The sequence below is a fragment of the Homarus americanus genome, unplaced genomic scaffold (genome assembly GCF_018991925.1).
Source record: "Homarus americanus isolate GMGI-L3 unplaced genomic scaffold, GMGI_Hamer_2.0 scaffold36188, whole genome shotgun sequence".
Taxonomy (NCBI): domain Eukaryota; kingdom Metazoa; phylum Arthropoda; class Malacostraca; order Decapoda; family Nephropidae; genus Homarus; species Homarus americanus.
The window spans coordinates 3,842,164-3,858,855 of NW_024718183.1; the positions used below are offsets into that span (position 1 = coordinate 3,842,164).

At 39.5% G+C, this 16,692-nt stretch overlaps 1 protein-coding gene across 2 annotated transcripts in view; it reads left to right on the forward strand.

Annotated features, from left to right (window-relative positions):
- LOC121859258 (MICOS complex subunit MIC60-like) overlaps positions 1-15,762 on the forward strand; it is a 33,843-nt gene extending 18,081 nt beyond the window's left edge. For both annotated transcript variants that reach the window (XM_042356008.1, XM_042356009.1), the window contains 7 exons: positions 3,084-3,212; positions 4,294-4,387; positions 7,294-7,385; positions 8,302-8,384; positions 10,440-10,602; positions 11,531-11,659; positions 13,266-15,762. In XM_042356008.1, the coding sequence (XP_042211942.1) occupies positions 3,084-3,212; positions 4,294-4,387; positions 7,294-7,385; positions 8,302-8,384; positions 10,440-10,602; positions 11,531-11,659; positions 13,266-13,443 (868 nt within the window). In that variant the 3' untranslated portion in view covers positions 13,444-15,762. The remainder of the gene's footprint in view (positions 1-3,083; positions 3,213-4,293; positions 4,388-7,293; positions 7,386-8,301; positions 8,385-10,439; positions 10,603-11,530; positions 11,660-13,265) is intronic.
- Positions 15,763-16,692: the final 930 nt, after the last annotated feature.

Below are 16,692 nucleotides of genomic sequence, written 5' to 3' on the forward strand. Positions count from 1 at the left end.
TTCCCCATTTTGTTTTACTTTTTTTCTTTCTTCTTTTCTTAAGTATTTCTGGTGACCAGAGCATCTCAGAGTCCAGAAAAAGCGAATTCCAATATACTGAAGTCCAATTTATCGAGGTTTTACTGTATTGTATTAGAGTGTTTTCTGGTTTTGTCGCAGGAATGACAGATATTGTTTTAAAACAAAGAATGAACATCAAGTTTCTTGTGAAACTGGGAAAAACTGGGCCTGAAATTTGGGACATGTTAATGGAAGTTTATGGGGATAATGCACTAAAGAAAACAACAGTTTACAAGTAGATTCAGTAATTTTCTGGGGGAAGAGAAGATGTGACAGACAATGACAGAGAAGGACAACCAACAACGAGCAGGGCTGAGGAAAACATTGAAAAAAATTAGGGAAGTCGTGCGAGCTAACAGGCGATTGACGGTGTAGAAGCATTGCAGATTGACAGGGAAACAGTTAGAAAGGTTTAACTGAAGATGAGAAAAATTTGTGAGAAAATGGTGGCAAAAACTCTCGGTGGCAAACAAAAACAAAGAAGAGTTGAAATTTGCTCTGTTCTTTTGGAAAGAGAAGAAGCTGGAGATGACCTGCTTCACCGAGTCATTACTGGTGGTGAGTCATGGGTCTACCAATACGACCCTGAAATGAAACGCCAGAGTGTTCAGTGGAAAATTGCATACTCGCCACGCCCCAAAAAATGTCGCATGTCAAAGTTGAAAGTGAAGACAATGCTTATCACTTTTTTTTCGATTTTAAGGGTGTAGTTCACAAGGAATTTGTTCCCTGGGGGCAGGATGTGAACCAGTCTTACTATCTCGACATGCTTAAAACACTCGGAGAAAAGGTTAGATGAAAACACCCAGAACACTCGGCATTGATTCTGCAGGAGTTTTTGGCCGAGAAACAAATTACCTTACTGGAACACCCTCCTTATTCACCTGACTTGGCCCCGTATGACTTTTTTCCATTTCCTTTGCTGAAGAAACACATCAGGGGGATATATTTTGAGACATAGCTGACATTCAGAGTAGCACAACAGCAGCTATAAAAGCAATTTCAGAAATGTTTCCAGGGGTGTACCATTGTACACTGCGTCATCTAGACCCACAAACAGCTGCTTTCTCTTATGAAATACCTTCGCCTTAACCCTTAGGCCCCGGGTGACGTTCCAGAACGTCCGCCTATTTTCCCGCTTTTTTTTATGTTGATTTTTTTTCACGATGTAACCTCGCGTGGGGGGTACTGCCAGCAGCACCCTAACCTGGGACTTAAGGGTTAAACCCACCTGTGTCAATCTTCTTTGCCATGGCCCTGAGTTTATCCTTGGCATGAACAATATCTTAGAAGGTTAACTTCTTGATCCCATACTGTTGACTCCTCACTCATACTTTTCCAACATCTTCATCTTCACCTGCAAGGACAGGTTCTTCTTCTTCTTCAAAGAAGGTGTAGAGGCACGAGACTTGATCTATAGGAGAAGTAATCATAACACAAAAAGTTTGTAGTAAATCACTAAAAGTTAACGTAAATGAGTGTAGGCGGTGAGGGGCAGTGCACTGGTGATATGTATGGAAGTGGGACTCAGACTGAGGCACGTGCCGTGTCCGCGTGACACCCACACACGTACAAACACGTAAACCATCCGGACTGATGCGCGATTTTCTGGACTTTTTTTTTTTATTTAGAGGGATGGTCCGGAGCACCTCGGAGAGTCCAAGAAAAGCAAATTCTGATATGTTGAAGTCCGATTTATCGAGGTTTTACTGTATTTAAAATATTCAACTTTTCGTTACCCTGTACGTATATAGAATATTTAATGTTTACCATTTTTTTTTACACGTGTTTGTACACATGCATTTCAAACCAAACCAGGCACCAATACACCCAAAAATATATTTCTAATGAACTTTTAAAGAGGTTAGAGAAGGAAGTGGCCCTGAGTGTGACAGGCAAAAACATATTGTTGTTTGAGAAACATATACAGTGAACCCTCACTTTACACGGTCAGTTGAACCCACGGCGGCCCGCGTAAAGTGAACAACATAACATATGGGATTAATTGAAATAGAGACCAGGCCGACCCCCAAACTCCACTTTTTCAGACACAATACCTACGTTGTAGTAAAAATAACTTCTTAATTTTATGATGGTATGCACACACAATTAATAATTAAGAGAAATATCAATAATATTAGGTTTTTTAACACTTACATTAGCAGAAAAGATGGCTGGGCACACGGGGATGGGGGGTTGGTTCCGAGGCAGAGGGCAGATTATTGGCCCTCACTTGTATCAATTGTATCACTATCCACCACAGAGGCTTGCAGGGCCTCTTTGTCAAACCCCTCAAAGTCCATATAAGTCCATATCCTCACTATCATTATCACTATCACTGACTTGGGCCGGCTGTGGTGGGTGGCGGGTGAAGAACTCGGTAATGTTTTGATGACTGGGCGACCTTGTGCGCACCCTGCTCGCGCCGCTCTCCGCGTAAAAGGGTACACACACCGCGGAAAGTGAGCATTCCGTGTTCGGCAGGGTACTGCGTGAACATGGAAACACGTAAAGTGGAACCGCGTAAAGCGAGGGTTCACTGTACACAGTGAAGCAAACAATATGAACCACTTCACAGGTCTGATCAAGTGAACTCTCCTGCAACACTTGGCTAGAAGTCACATGGGGTTGCCAGGGTAAAACTTTGCACAAAATATGAGATGTAAATACTCAGAGCTACAGTTGAAAACCAACAATTGGCGAACAATTACTGCAATATAGTGAGGAGTCTAATGATGCATTGTAACTTTGTCCAGATATCCAGAACCCTTTTGTCTATTGATCATGTTAAAGCAGAAATGGGTCATGTTTTGTGGAAAGTGTTCCCTAATTGGTGAACAATACCGCACTTGTACTGTATAAGAAATTATAAACCAGTATTGACCACATTGTAGAAATCATAAGATATTATTCAGGAGAGTGTTCGTTATAAAAGAGACATACTGTTCATGTATGAACTGGATGTATATTCTAAAAATAATACTTGATTTGTGTACTAATTATAACAATGTTTGATTTGTCAGACACAAGATGGCACATCTTCGTGAGGAACTGGAAGGAGAACTACGAACTCAGCTCAAGCGTCAAGCAGCTGCCCATAGTGACCATTTGGCTGATGTTCTCTATGTACAAGAGAAAGAATTAGAGACCAAGTAAAGTATCATATTTTTCACTTGTTTTTCTGTATGGAGTTTGGATTTCTAGTGTAGTGAATGATCATCTGGTTTGTTGTTTCAAGGTGTTTAGAATAGAATAAAAAAAAATGGAATGTTGTAAAAAGGAAACTGATTGATATCCAGATATGATTGTTACCATTCTTTTGCATGGTCATTACTATTTACTGTAATATTAAAGCATTTGGCAGAAGGATATGTGCTTTAGGTAAGGGATATTCCGGTACGTCACCCGGGGCGTAAGAGTTAAGGGAATATTGTATAGTGCTTAGAATTGAATTCTTGTATGCGAATCTTAATGTAATTGTCATAATTGTAAATGGGAGATGGGTATTTTTCCAAGAGTTTGTACAGTAAGTGTCTGTCTGTTGTATTGATAATGAAATATAGAGTTTTCACAGTTGATCAATTGATTTAACTGTTTAATCCTGCCCTGGTTACCTGACGTTGTCGAAAGTGACCGCCGCATGATGCCTCAAGGGGGAATGCCGGCTGGAGTTCAGGTGATGTGAGTCGGGAGGTGATATGAGTGTACCCCTACCTGTGACCATACCCCACTACCAGGTCCAGCTCCAATTATCCCATCCCAAGGGATGGTTTGTCAAACCTGCCAATCAGATATGGAAAGTGACAGCTAGAGTCAGAAGCTGGTGACTATGCAGGTCGGCACTGACAATGAAATCATACTACCGATAGGTCAATTATTTGACTGATGCATAGGACACCTTTGCATCGATCAGAATTTTTTGAGCCATGCAAGTGCATTGATTGCATTATCCTGGATCCGGCAGTGGGTATTGGTTGTAATTGTGAGGGATATTAGATCATTTGATCAACCTCCTTTTAACAAAGTCGGTGCTGTATGGTGGCCAAGTGTAGTAATAAGAGCAGATGGGCTTTAGGTCCTGCCAGAAAACAGGATCCTTTATTTTTGAGGCAGTAATATTATATGGCAAATACAGAAAGAATGTTTTATTTTTTTTTTTTAAATACTGTACATCCATATACTGCAGTATATTGTTTTACATTGGTATCTGTCTAAAATATCCAATTGTTTCAGATGGTTTGATCTTCTCCAAGACAAGGTTCAATATGAGAAGAACAAATATTTAGCATCTGTAGCTAAGATACAGGGACAACTACATGGTCTTAAGGTATGTATGAGGTATCCAGAATTATAAAGTTTATTGTGAGAGGTAACAGTTACATGGTGTAAAGTGAAAGCCAATGGGTACAAGGATTACATTGAGGTAATAGAGGTGTTAAAATGAGAAGCAATAGGTACAGGTATCAGATTATTTGTATGGCTTCCAGGAAACCAGATTTACCTGATAACTGGTTGTGTTTGGCTGGCCACGTTACTTTACTGTTGGTAACGCCACGGTGGAGCACGCCTCAATTTTAAACAGCCGACATTTGTGTGTACTTGGGTCTCTCTACTTTTTGTGGTTATACATATAAAATCTCTCTCTCTCTCTCTCTCATATATATATATCTGCTTTTGACATTATTTATACTTCTCTCTAGTGCTAAATTTATTGTAAACGTATGCATAATATTCATACTCACTAATTAACAAAATATTTGTACAATGGACTGCAGATCCTGTCAGCCTCTGGCAGCGCTGTTCATTGTCCGCCGAGGATATCTGAGAGCATTAGCAGTATTGATGTTGTCTTTTCTCTTGAAGAGGTTAATCCGCTATATCTTAGTTCTTCATCTTTAGGAAATGTATGGAAGTGTATATTTCCCTCTCATTGAACAAAAAATTGCACACAAACACTACACAATTAGTGAACATTATTCAACAAAAGACACCAGTTTTCACAGTAGAGGCTGCAGCCAAGTGAGGGGGCGGCCTTTACACTTAATGACGTCATGTGCTAGCTGTGTCTCTTTTTGGGTGGTCAGGTTTGGGCAGACCTCCTTTTCTATAGTCCTTGGCTTTAGACCTCGGCTCTTATTACTGGCTTTATATCAGAGACAGGTAGAGAGGTATGATGTGCCAAAGGGTGAGAAGCAGCTGCTTTTGCCACAGCATCAGCATGCTCATTCCACTTCTTCATGACAGGGGCCAGAACCCACCAAAATCTGACTCTCCGGCCCTGACGTTGGATGAGAAACAGCCATTGTAAAATAGCTATAACTAAGGGATGGGGTAATGAGACTTTAGCTAAGGCCTAGAGAGCACTACGAGAATTGCCAAAAATTGTATAATTGTTTTGAGGTTAGGTAAAAATAATCTCGAAGGCAACTAAATTCCCGGGGGAGACTACCATCCCGACAGTAATCGGGAAAGACTACCCCAAAATCCACTCCTGCATCCGACTTAGAGCCGTCGATGTAAACAGGGTTAGTCCCCCTGTGAGAGGAGGCTTGCTCTAAAAAAAGAAAGTGAACCACACAGGGAGGGAGTAAGTCCTTCCTTTCATTCAAATACTGACAAGCTTGAACTTCAGGGAAAATACACAGAGCAGCACTAGGGAAACACATGGGGCATATCTGAACAGGAGGAAGATAAAGAAGACTCAACTCCCCTTACCCTGAGGCTCGGTTACTGAGTGTAGTGTGGGGACATTCTCTCGTCAACTACACAAGTGTTGGTTGCAGACTATGGAAGGTGATGTAGGCGAAACTAACACTGGACTTGGAGATACTGGAGTCAAAGATCAAAGGATGGTTCATCAGCATCAAGCGGTACACTTGGGATTGACGAGGACCTGAAGGCACCAGTCCCCAGGCTCACCCCAGCATGATGAATAGAGTTCAGTGTATTGAGTCTAATCTCAGTGGCTGGAGAGTACACCTCATACCATAATTCAGTTTGGGTCTAATTAGCATGTAGTAAAGGTGTAGCAGAGTTCCTCGGTCAGCACCTCACAACATGTACCCCAAGGCTCAATAACTTCAGAGCTCACTGGCAAGACTCTTTGAGGTAACATATATATTGCTGCCATATAAGCCGGTTGTTGAAGATAATACCCAGGAAGCGGGTCTCTGTGACGCACCGCACACGACCACCATAGAGCTGTATATTGGAATCTAGGTTAACACCTTGAAGGTGGCTGAAATGCATGGCAACGGTCTTATCTTGGGTGTGTGGTGGTGGTGGGTGGTGAGGTAGTGGTGGTTGGTGGTCAAGGGAGTGTGGTAGTGGTGTGAGGTGTGGTGGCTGGTGGTCACAGGAGTTTGGTGGTCGCTGGTGATCATGGGTGGTGGTGGGTGGTGTGAGGTAGTGATGGCTGGTGGTGTAAGGTAGTGGTGGGTGGTTGTGAGGTAGTGGTGGCTGGTGGTCATAAGAGTGAGGTGGTGGTGGGTGGTGTAAGGTAGTGGTGGCTGGTGGTCACAGGAGTTTGGTGGTGGGTGGTGTGAGGTAGTGGTGGCTGGTGGTGAGTGAGGTGGTGGTGGGTGGTGTAAGGTAGTGGTGGTTGTGTGAGGTAGTGGTGGCTGGTGGTCATAAGAGTGAGGTGGTGGTGGGTGGTGTAAGGTAGTGGTGGCTGGTGGTCACAGGAGTTTGGTGGTGGGTGGTGTGAGGTAGTGGTAGCTGGTGGTCACAGGAGTATCAGAGTAGGGAATGTTTGGCACAGAATCTATCTCAACTCCAAACAAAAGCAAAATTTGTACTGTTCTTGTGTATAGTAATACTGTAGCTGGTGGTGAATCAGAGTCACTTACTTGGGTAATATCAGAGCCATTTTCCTGGGTAGTGGAGGCAGCCATTGTTTGTGTTGGCGTGTCATCTGGTCTAGAGCAGTGTTGCCAAGATTCCTCCTCCTTCACCGAGGAATTACTTATATCTTCATCCTCTGGTTCCCACTCACTGTCACCACTAACTGCCGACAGTTATAACACTGCTGTGCTATCTCCACTACACTCCCTACTAGCTTCCACAAGGGGAGAAGGGAAACAGAAGTTGTATCCTTCCATAACTGGGTGTGGCGTGTCTGGAATAGTGGATCAGTGCTTACCAATTTAATTTAATTATTTTTGGCTCATAATTTTTTGAGTAAGTTCTTTGATAATAATAGAGGTAACTGAACTGTCTTTGGAATATTTTCAGAATGCACTGTCGGCACGAGCCGATGTTGATAAAGCTGCCTATGCTGCCCGTGAATTGTGGCTTGCTTGTGTGTCTTTAAGAAGTGCTTTACGGTAAGTAATATTGTAGAAACATCGTGGTTTTCTGTGTACAGGTATGTATTTTAGGAGGTAGTATGTTTCAGTGTAGATTTGACAGACAGTATGATTCAGTGTAGATTTGACAGACGTGATGTCATCAAGAACTGATCAATAATCAAACAATGTAGTCGGAGTCTTTTATTCCTGTAATTCATTCATCTTGATCTATTTCATAATATATTCCTATAATAAAAATTGACTTTTTTAAACTGCTCGGTTATTTAAGAGTCATTCCGAATTGAATTTGAAATGTTTAATTATCTTTGAAAATTTTTTTTATAAATTAAGCCAAAATCTGAATTATAATAGAATTTTTGGTGTTAATCAATAAATTGTTTAACTTTGAAGCCATTTTGACAGATTCATTGAAAGTGAGGGAATCCTGTACTCAACAATTACTTGAAAATTTTTAATTGGTTGCAGTCATTTACGATTAAAAATTACAGTTGCCCCCAAGCTGGCTATTAAGGTCTCCTACCCTTGAGAGAGGGAGAGAGAGAGAGAGACTAGGATGACAGTAAGGAGGTTCTTGAATGTATAAAACTCCTTGTTAGTGTCTGGTTTAGGATCAGTGCTCTGTGTTACCTCTGTACTCTTACAGTATTTGTTCTTTCATCCTCGGTGAGACAAAGATCACCGCCGCTTTTATATTTCTTTCATAGTTTTCACCCATTTCAAACCACTTCATGAACCATTCATTGTTTCCCATATATGAGTTCACTTTCCTTTTTGCCACACTCCTCTCAGCAGATGTGTCTGCTCTGTTCCTATTTTATTTAGTCTACCATCTTCTGTACAACATTTTGAAATTTCCAACTTTTCTAATTTTTTATAACTGTAATTAAGTGATATATTTTAGCACTGCATAATTTTTCTTTACACATCACAGACTTGGAAGTGACGGTGCCAAGTCGTGGGAGGAACAACTTAAGCCACTCGGTGACCAGATAGCAACAATCAGAGCAGCAGCAGGTGAGTCAATGGGAGGAACAGCTTAAGCCACTCAGTGACCAGATAGCAACAATCAGAGCAGCAGCAGTTGAGTCAATGGGAGGAACAACTTAAGCCACTCAGTTACCAGATAGCAACAATCAGAGCAGTAGCAGTTGAGTCAATGGGAGGAACAACTTAAGCCACTCAGTGACCATTTTGGCTGAGGGTCTGCGAAAATTCATTGCCATTGCAAGGCAACTCCACAATGGCATGAATGGCAGTGTCCTACACAATGGCACCCAGTCTGAGTTCTTCCCCATTCAAACGGGGGTAAAACAAGGATGTGTACTGGCACCAACTCATGTCAGTGTCAATTTAGCTGATGGGGTGGACATTAGTACTAAGTGAAGGGTCTTTTCAACATAAGACGACTCCAAGCAGGAACAAAGGTGTCAACAGCTTCCATGACTGAACTTCAGTCTGCAGACGACCTCACCCATGTCACTCACACTGAACAATACCTACAGGAGATCCTGAACACCTATGCAGATGCTTATGTATACTTTCGCCTTGAGGTGAATTTATGTAAGACTTAGATTCTCTTTCAGCCTTCCCCTGGTTCAGCCACACCTCCACCATCCATCCAGCTTAATGGTACTACCCTCTCTAATGTTACCCACTTTCAGTACTCGGCTTCCACCTGTCCACCACCGCAGACATTAATGAAGAGATTCAACATCGGATCAGATGTGCATCTCGACCCTTTGGCAGACTCCGTACCTGTGTCTTCAGCTGTAGGGAGCTGAAATTATCTACAAAGATGCACATATATCGAGCAGTGGTCCTCCCCTCCCTGCTATATGGCAGCAAGACATGGGTCACATACAGGAGGCAGCTCAAGGCACCTGGAAACTTTCACCATCACTGTCTATGTTCCATCCTCCAAGTTCACTGGGAAGACAAGAAAACAAATGCCACTATTCTCACTGACACCAACTGTAGGAGCATCGAAGTTACCATTATCAATGAACAACTACGCTAGACTGGCCATGTTACCCGCATGGACGACGGTACTTTACAGTCACCTAAAGAATAGTAAACGTATCACTGGCGAGCAACTGAAAAGATATAAGGATAGTCTTAAGACAAACCTGAAACGGTGCCAAATCAACCCCCTCACCTGGGAGACAATTACTCCACATCGTAACGCTTGGAGGAGCACCACCACACAAGGTGTCAATACTTTCGAGTTAGCCCGACTTCTTTCCAAGGCAGACAAGCGCCAACGCTGGAAAGACACTGCCGCTGCTCCTCCCACACTAGATATAGCCCTCCACATGTGCAACATCTGTGATTGACTGCCGGTCCCCTATCGGTCTCTTTAGTCACCTTAAAACTCACCAACGAAGGGGACATCCTTAATAACTCATATAATTGTATCATAGTTGGATGATCGTCATGCGCGATTCCAAGTGACAGCAAAGTAGAGTGTGGGTGTGTATTGTTGTGTGGGTGTGTATTGTTGTGGGTGTGTATTGTTGTGGATGTGTATTGTTGTGTGTGTGTGGGGGGGCGGAGGGGGAAGGTGAACGTATGTGAAGGCCACTCAGTGAGCTACTGAGCTATACTGCTTGGCTGACTCACCCGTAACAGTCAGCCGTCACCATCTACAGTTTTCCCATTTTTACAATTCTTATGACACTAAAACAATAAGATTTCATTTAATATAAACATGCATAAAAGATTTATATAATTTCTGATGATGGATGAGGTGCGCACATGTTCTCCTTCTCCAGGTTGTTGTGCATGTAGTACTGAATTTTCTTCTTATAATAGCTTTTTAAAAAAAATCTAAATTTTGGGCAATATTATAATTTGAGATAAATAAAAACTGCTAAATACAAGTTACTTGGTTCTAGCAATGCATCTCTGTTTTTACCAGATGTTTACTGTGATAGAGCATTATGTGCCTGAAACCAAACCATCTCTGTAGAGGGTCAACTGTATCTATTGTAGATTACGAAGTTTCAAGGATTTTTTTTTTTACAACCTCTGGTCGCATCCAATAATTTTCTTTGTATTTCTTACCTGTAGGGGAAGGTAATCCATACATCACAACAGTTCTGAATGCTGTCTCTGAAGAGGCTATGGCTCGTGGAGTGTTTACAGAAGAAGCTCTCAGAGAACGCTTTATGAAGGTTGACCGAATTTGTAAGCGTGTGTCCATGATTGGAGACAATGGTGGTAGTCTGATAAAGTACGTACATTATGATAAAGTTCTATTCTCTAATTACTTGCTATATATTAAGTTTAGTGTTATATACACAATTTTATATTTAGTCAGATGACAATAGATGAGAAGCAGCTTGTCTGTACTGTATATTTATTTTTCATGTCCTTACGTTATTGATGCTGCAATAACATCTAAGTGTCTTGCACTCTTTATTTTTTAAGAATACAGCTCCTCCCTGACTTACGACGGGGTTAAGGACCCAAATCCAGGTCGTAAGTCAAAATGGTCGTAAGTCGGAAATGCTTTAATAATACATAGAAAATCTAAATTGGGTGTCTCTTTTTCTTCTCAGCACCACAAACACTCACTTTTAAGCTTGCCAGCCATTTTAAAGTGAATTACAAACGAAAATTTTGTCTGTGTACTGACTTAGGGACTCAAAAATACGTAATTTGACCAAATTTTGGTACGACTGCTGGTCGTAAGTCGAGTCGGTCGTAAGTCGGGGAGGAGCTGTACTCTATATGTTTCAAATAAACTTTACGTGTGTTCATGATATATTTTTATAATATTTTATGAATTGTTTTGTTTTGATTTTATTAATGGGGTGTGAAGATATGGCTGTCAATATGAGCTGTTCTGATCAAATTTCCCTAATATGGATTTTAGATTTTGTATCCTTGTTATTTTTACATGTTTATGTAGCCTTTAACTGTTGCACAGGACAGTGAGTTATATATAATACCCTTATATCATATGATTCTTCACATTTGTACATTAAAGACACCCACTATTTCACTCTCTCATTTCATTGTAGTACTTGAGTAATTTTTTCCCAGTTTCCAGTTCCCTCACAGATGTCTCTTACTCAATTTCTCCACTTGTAATCTATTTCAAAGTGTGACTTATCATTCAGTTTGGGTCATCCTAAACCCTCATGTATATTTTTCAGATATCTGCTCTCATATGTTCAGAGTTTTTTGGTGTTAAATGCTTTTGAATACCTACCTGGGACTGAAGTTCGTGATGAAGAACTTGCAGTTGATTCACTCTCCACCTACGATATTCTAGCAAGAGCTCGGTATGTGTTTTTATTATAAATAAATTAAGTAAATTTAGTGTTTTTGTTCCAATTATTCTTCTTTTCCTGAATCACAAACAATAGTTATGAATAATTAAAAAAAATATCCAACTGCTGAGGATGATTTTTCCTTCAGCTTAGACATATAAAGTGTAATAAAATAAAATCCCTGAAATGAGCTGATGCAGAGTATCTTTTAACATACAGAACCTGTCAGTCATTCACTGTGTTGCACTTCAAAGTACTGTACTACAGGAAAACCTCCATAAATAAGAATAATTGGGGCACTACCTTTGCCAAAAATAAAGAAAATTCCAAATTATGATCAATTTCTGTGTAATGTTCATGTATACTGTAACCCCAATAGTTTACCTTCCTTTCACTCCTTAATTACCACACTTAGGGTACACCTCTCAGTATGGTTGTGCCTCGTCAAATGTAAGTCTGCGCAACGTGAATCTGCCTATATATGAAATTATATTTGACACTAATCTTCCCTTCCCAAAGGCAAGCCCACCTGCGTGTGAGTTAGCACAAGTTACATGGCTGTCATTTTTAATTTAACATGCACCATGCCTCACATGGCCTGCCACTCACGAGTCCACCTGGCTAAATATTCCGTAGATTTATATTTAGACGTATAAATACGGTAAACTCTTTCATATTTGGCACCTGTGGGACCAGGATGGTGCCAGTAAATAAAATGGTATACCAACACCTAACATCTTGAATGTTTAAGGAAACCAAATTTTCCAGAAAATTACGGCTTTGGGAACAATTTTCTGAGAAAATTTCAATTCCGGCTATCAGAAAATTCCGGGTTTGAGGGATTCCGGCTAACGGAGATATTACTGTATAAACATTATTGACGAGAAAGCTTCCTCACAGACTTGTTGTCATTCTACTTGGATGATTGTCTGTTTTATGCAGTTTTTACCTTCTTAATTAAATGATCATGTTAGGTTAGATTAAGTTAGGTTATGTTAAATTGCATAAAACAGACAGTCGTCCAAGTGAGATGCAATCATAGACATAGGTGCTTCCAAATTGTACCAGAACCTTGATAGCTCCATTTCTAACTGCTGAATGTCTCCTTACAATTAAATATACTGTTTTCTATAATTGTCTTTGCTAGTGTTACCATGACCTCTTGGTTCCCCAAGGCACAAATATCAATGTTCTTGCAAAGAGTAAGTATTTTAATCTCATTTTATTTTTTTAGATACCTGTATGTACAATTTAGTACATGAATAATTTGTATTTTAAAAGTTTTAAAAATTGGTCTTAATTGTCTATTATTAAAAAGGAATTTGATTCCTGTTAATAATAATTTAGTTTTATTTTCATATTTGGTACAGTATTTTACTTGTACCTCTTCACCACTGTCTGTATAGCACAGTATTTTGCAATTAATTTATGAATAAGATTTAATGATGAGTGTGAATAACATACAGTTCAAAGTTTAGATGCCTTTTAGCTGTATCAGGCACCTATAAGAATACCGTTTCTGTCGTGTCAAAAGGGAGGGAGGCGTTTAACCCGTGTGTAATGATGCCGCGTATGACCAATTTTTGCTTAATTTTTTTGTTTTATTTTGTCTTCACAGGTATTGCTTGGATAAAGATGATTTAACCCAAAGTGTTCGCTACATGAATCTCTTGCGTGGGGAGCCTCGCAATGTTGCTGCCAGTTGGATAAAGGAAGCCAGATTAACTCTAGAAACACGCCAGACTGCAGATGCTCTTCTGGCTCATGCTGCTGCCACAGCTGTTAAAGCTCTTTGAAGTAGTTTTAAGATGTTAACAACTCACAAAGCCTTGGGAAACACTTTATCTGCTTAATGTGTTTCCAGGTTAAGGGTCAATATGTACTCAAACAGCAAGATTAATCTTATTCAAAATCTTTTCATATCTACTTTAGTGCAATGTTGAATATGTTATTAAAATTCTATTGAATATTTTTACTTCTTGATATGTGGCTGGCAATTTAATTGATATTTCAAACAGACAAAGAACATTTTAAAAGTCTACAATTTCATCTTAGAACTTGTGAAGCTATGCTGAGTATGGGTTAAAAAGCAGAGTTTCCTACACGTCTTGGAAAAAAAGATAATTGAAAGAGACAATATAGTACAATTATCTGTAAAAACCTTGAAAATTAAATTTAATTGCATAGAGACTTGAGATGAATGAACATCAGTGAGGGAGCATGACGGTTATGACAGTCAATGAGGGAACATGACAGCTATGACATTTTTTCTAGTACCCTGTATTGAAAGAGAAATATGTACTATACTTGCAACCCAGCAGTCATCCTTATGAAAATGTGTAATTGTATTTGTCTTCTCTGTTTGAAGGATTTGTCTGTTGTAAAATTTTAAGTGAGATTATACATGTACTGTATTTTTTTATCATGGCTAACCCACACAAGTGTGTAAAATGGCTACAAAGTGATGGTGATGACGAAGATTTTACAATGCAAGGTGTTGTGATTATGAAAGGATGTTAATGAGTTCATTGCATAATGCTCACTATAATTATTTTTTTGTAAGAAAATTAAGCAAGGTAGTTATTTAGTCATAAAAGAAGATTTGGAGGCCAACTAAATCTTTGAGCACTGCACCAGTTGTTCTTGCTAACGGAGATATCACCATTAATAGTTGTGGGAACCTTGAATAAAAAAAAATAGTATGAACTGGAAATTGTTATCATAATTGTATGCTAACTGTATAGATTCCATGCTTTACAATGCTATATATGTCAAATTCATTGTTGACATTTCTTATGAAAATACTGTATGCATAAAACTAATACTCTACATCCTTTTGCATTGGAGATATACAGTATATTTTAGAACAGTGGTTCACAAACTATTTTCATCACAACCCAAAACTAGATTGGTCAGGCACACTTGTGATCCACAGTATAAACTAACATGAATCAAAAATAATTTGTTGTCTTTATTTTGTTAGTACTGTATATTCAAGCAATAATATGTAATACAATAGAGTATAATATAACTCAAACTAATAATATATCATAAAATGTAAATAATATAACTCATGCCAATGACAGGATGTCTTTTTGTCTAAGGCAGGTCCTCAAAGTGAGACGTTGTGGCAGACAGGCTGCAGCACAGATCATGCTTAGGCTGAGAGTGTTTTGAAGCTTCGTCTTTGTCAGTGCCAATGTGGAAAATCTTGTCTCCCAAAAGTATGTTACGTGGCTGTTAATGGCACAAAGACTATCAAAGTTTCAACAGCAACAGTTACTTTTTTATTTAAGTGTGTGATCCAGAAAGAACTGAGGGATTGCTGCTTGAAGTTTTCACACAGTAATTCATCATGTGTATTTCTATCAGTTGTTCCAGCAGTTCGGGTGTGCTGTTATCTGGCAAATCTTCCACATTAACACTGAAAGGATTTCAAACCAAACACTATTTCATGGTAGCTTTAGCAGGAATATAGTGTTTGAATTCTTCTCTGAGATTGTTCAGGTTCTCCAAGACACTACCATAAATGTCCTCAAAAGATGTTGATACACTTTCCTCAAAGTCTTCCAACAGGTGACTTAAGGATGGGAAAGACCCAGTCTTTCCACACAACATTTTGCCTTTCCACAACTTCAGTTTGTCCTTAAATGAACAGCTTGTCAGTGAGTTCAATGAAAGTGTGACAGCTCTGCAACCCAAATTTGGGTCACGACCCATAGTTTAAGAATCACTGGTATAGAATAATTCATACTTGAAGAAGTAAGAGTTAGCTTACTGATACTAGTCTAGATGAAAAACCTGTGATTTCAAACATTATTTTACGAACTGCTGCTTCTATTGCGAGATATTTTCAGTGAAATTATTGAATATGTGTTTTCAGAAAGTGTATTAGGGCACACACTGATAATATGTTTGTCATTATTTTCTAATTTTCATTACAAAAATTAAAGGTTAATTTGGTGGTAGTTAATTTGGCCTAAACTTTCCTGATGTAATTGTTTATTTTCACAAGCTTATATATACAGAATGATGATTTAAAATTTTTGTAATATGTACATATTGTTCATACTGTGTAAAGATCATCTTTTGGCAGATAAAATCAGATTAGTTACTATCTTTTTTATCTTTTTCCTAATGAGGTCAGTGTCACTGTTCTGTTATACAGGTCAGTGTAAGACGCTCTACAACAGTGGAATCAACTTCATGAGAAAATAATGAAATTCTTGACTTTTTATATTTATATTTGGATGGCTAGGAGAAAACTTAAGCCGAGTGACTGCAAAACTGAGATTGTTGTTGTCCAAGGAAATTGTAGGGGAGACAGCACAGGGGATTTTGGCTCTTTAAGCTTTGGAGAAGTACAATATTTTCTTGATTTAACAAACTAATTCGACCCACCCCTGTTCATTAAATGAAAATTTCCACTAAATTGAGCTTTCCGCCACTCATTGTGTGTCCTGCCGCCATAATTGCTCACGGTATTGGATCTTTGGACCCATATTCTGGAACAGGATGGTAATATTGACATTATATACCTAGATTTTGCCAAGGCTTTCGACAGTGTACCCCACGAAAGGCTGAAAATCAAACTGAAAGGGTACGGAATTCGGGGAAATGACCTCACGTGGATAGAAGACTTTCTACATGACCGCAAGCAGTGTGTGGTGATTAATGGCACGAAATCATCATATGTAACTGTCACAAGCGGGGTACCACAGGGCAGTGTATTGGGCCTGCTGTTGCTTGTTTGATTCATAAATGACATGCCTGACGTACACACCTCCATACAAATGTTTGCAGGTGACGCCAAGTTATTTCAGGAAATCAAGAACCAAGCTGACTGTGAAGAGCTGCAGAAGGATCTCTGTGAGCTCCAAGAATGGTCGAAGAAATGGCTGCTGAGATTCAATGTCACGAAGTGTAAGAGGATGCACCTGGCTTGGGTGTTTGCTCCCCTCTGTAATGTGTTGGGTCTTTAACATGTTGGAACAGAAAATTATCTCTCGGAGTTTCTACAAAAAGAGTAGCAGGGTTATTCAAGT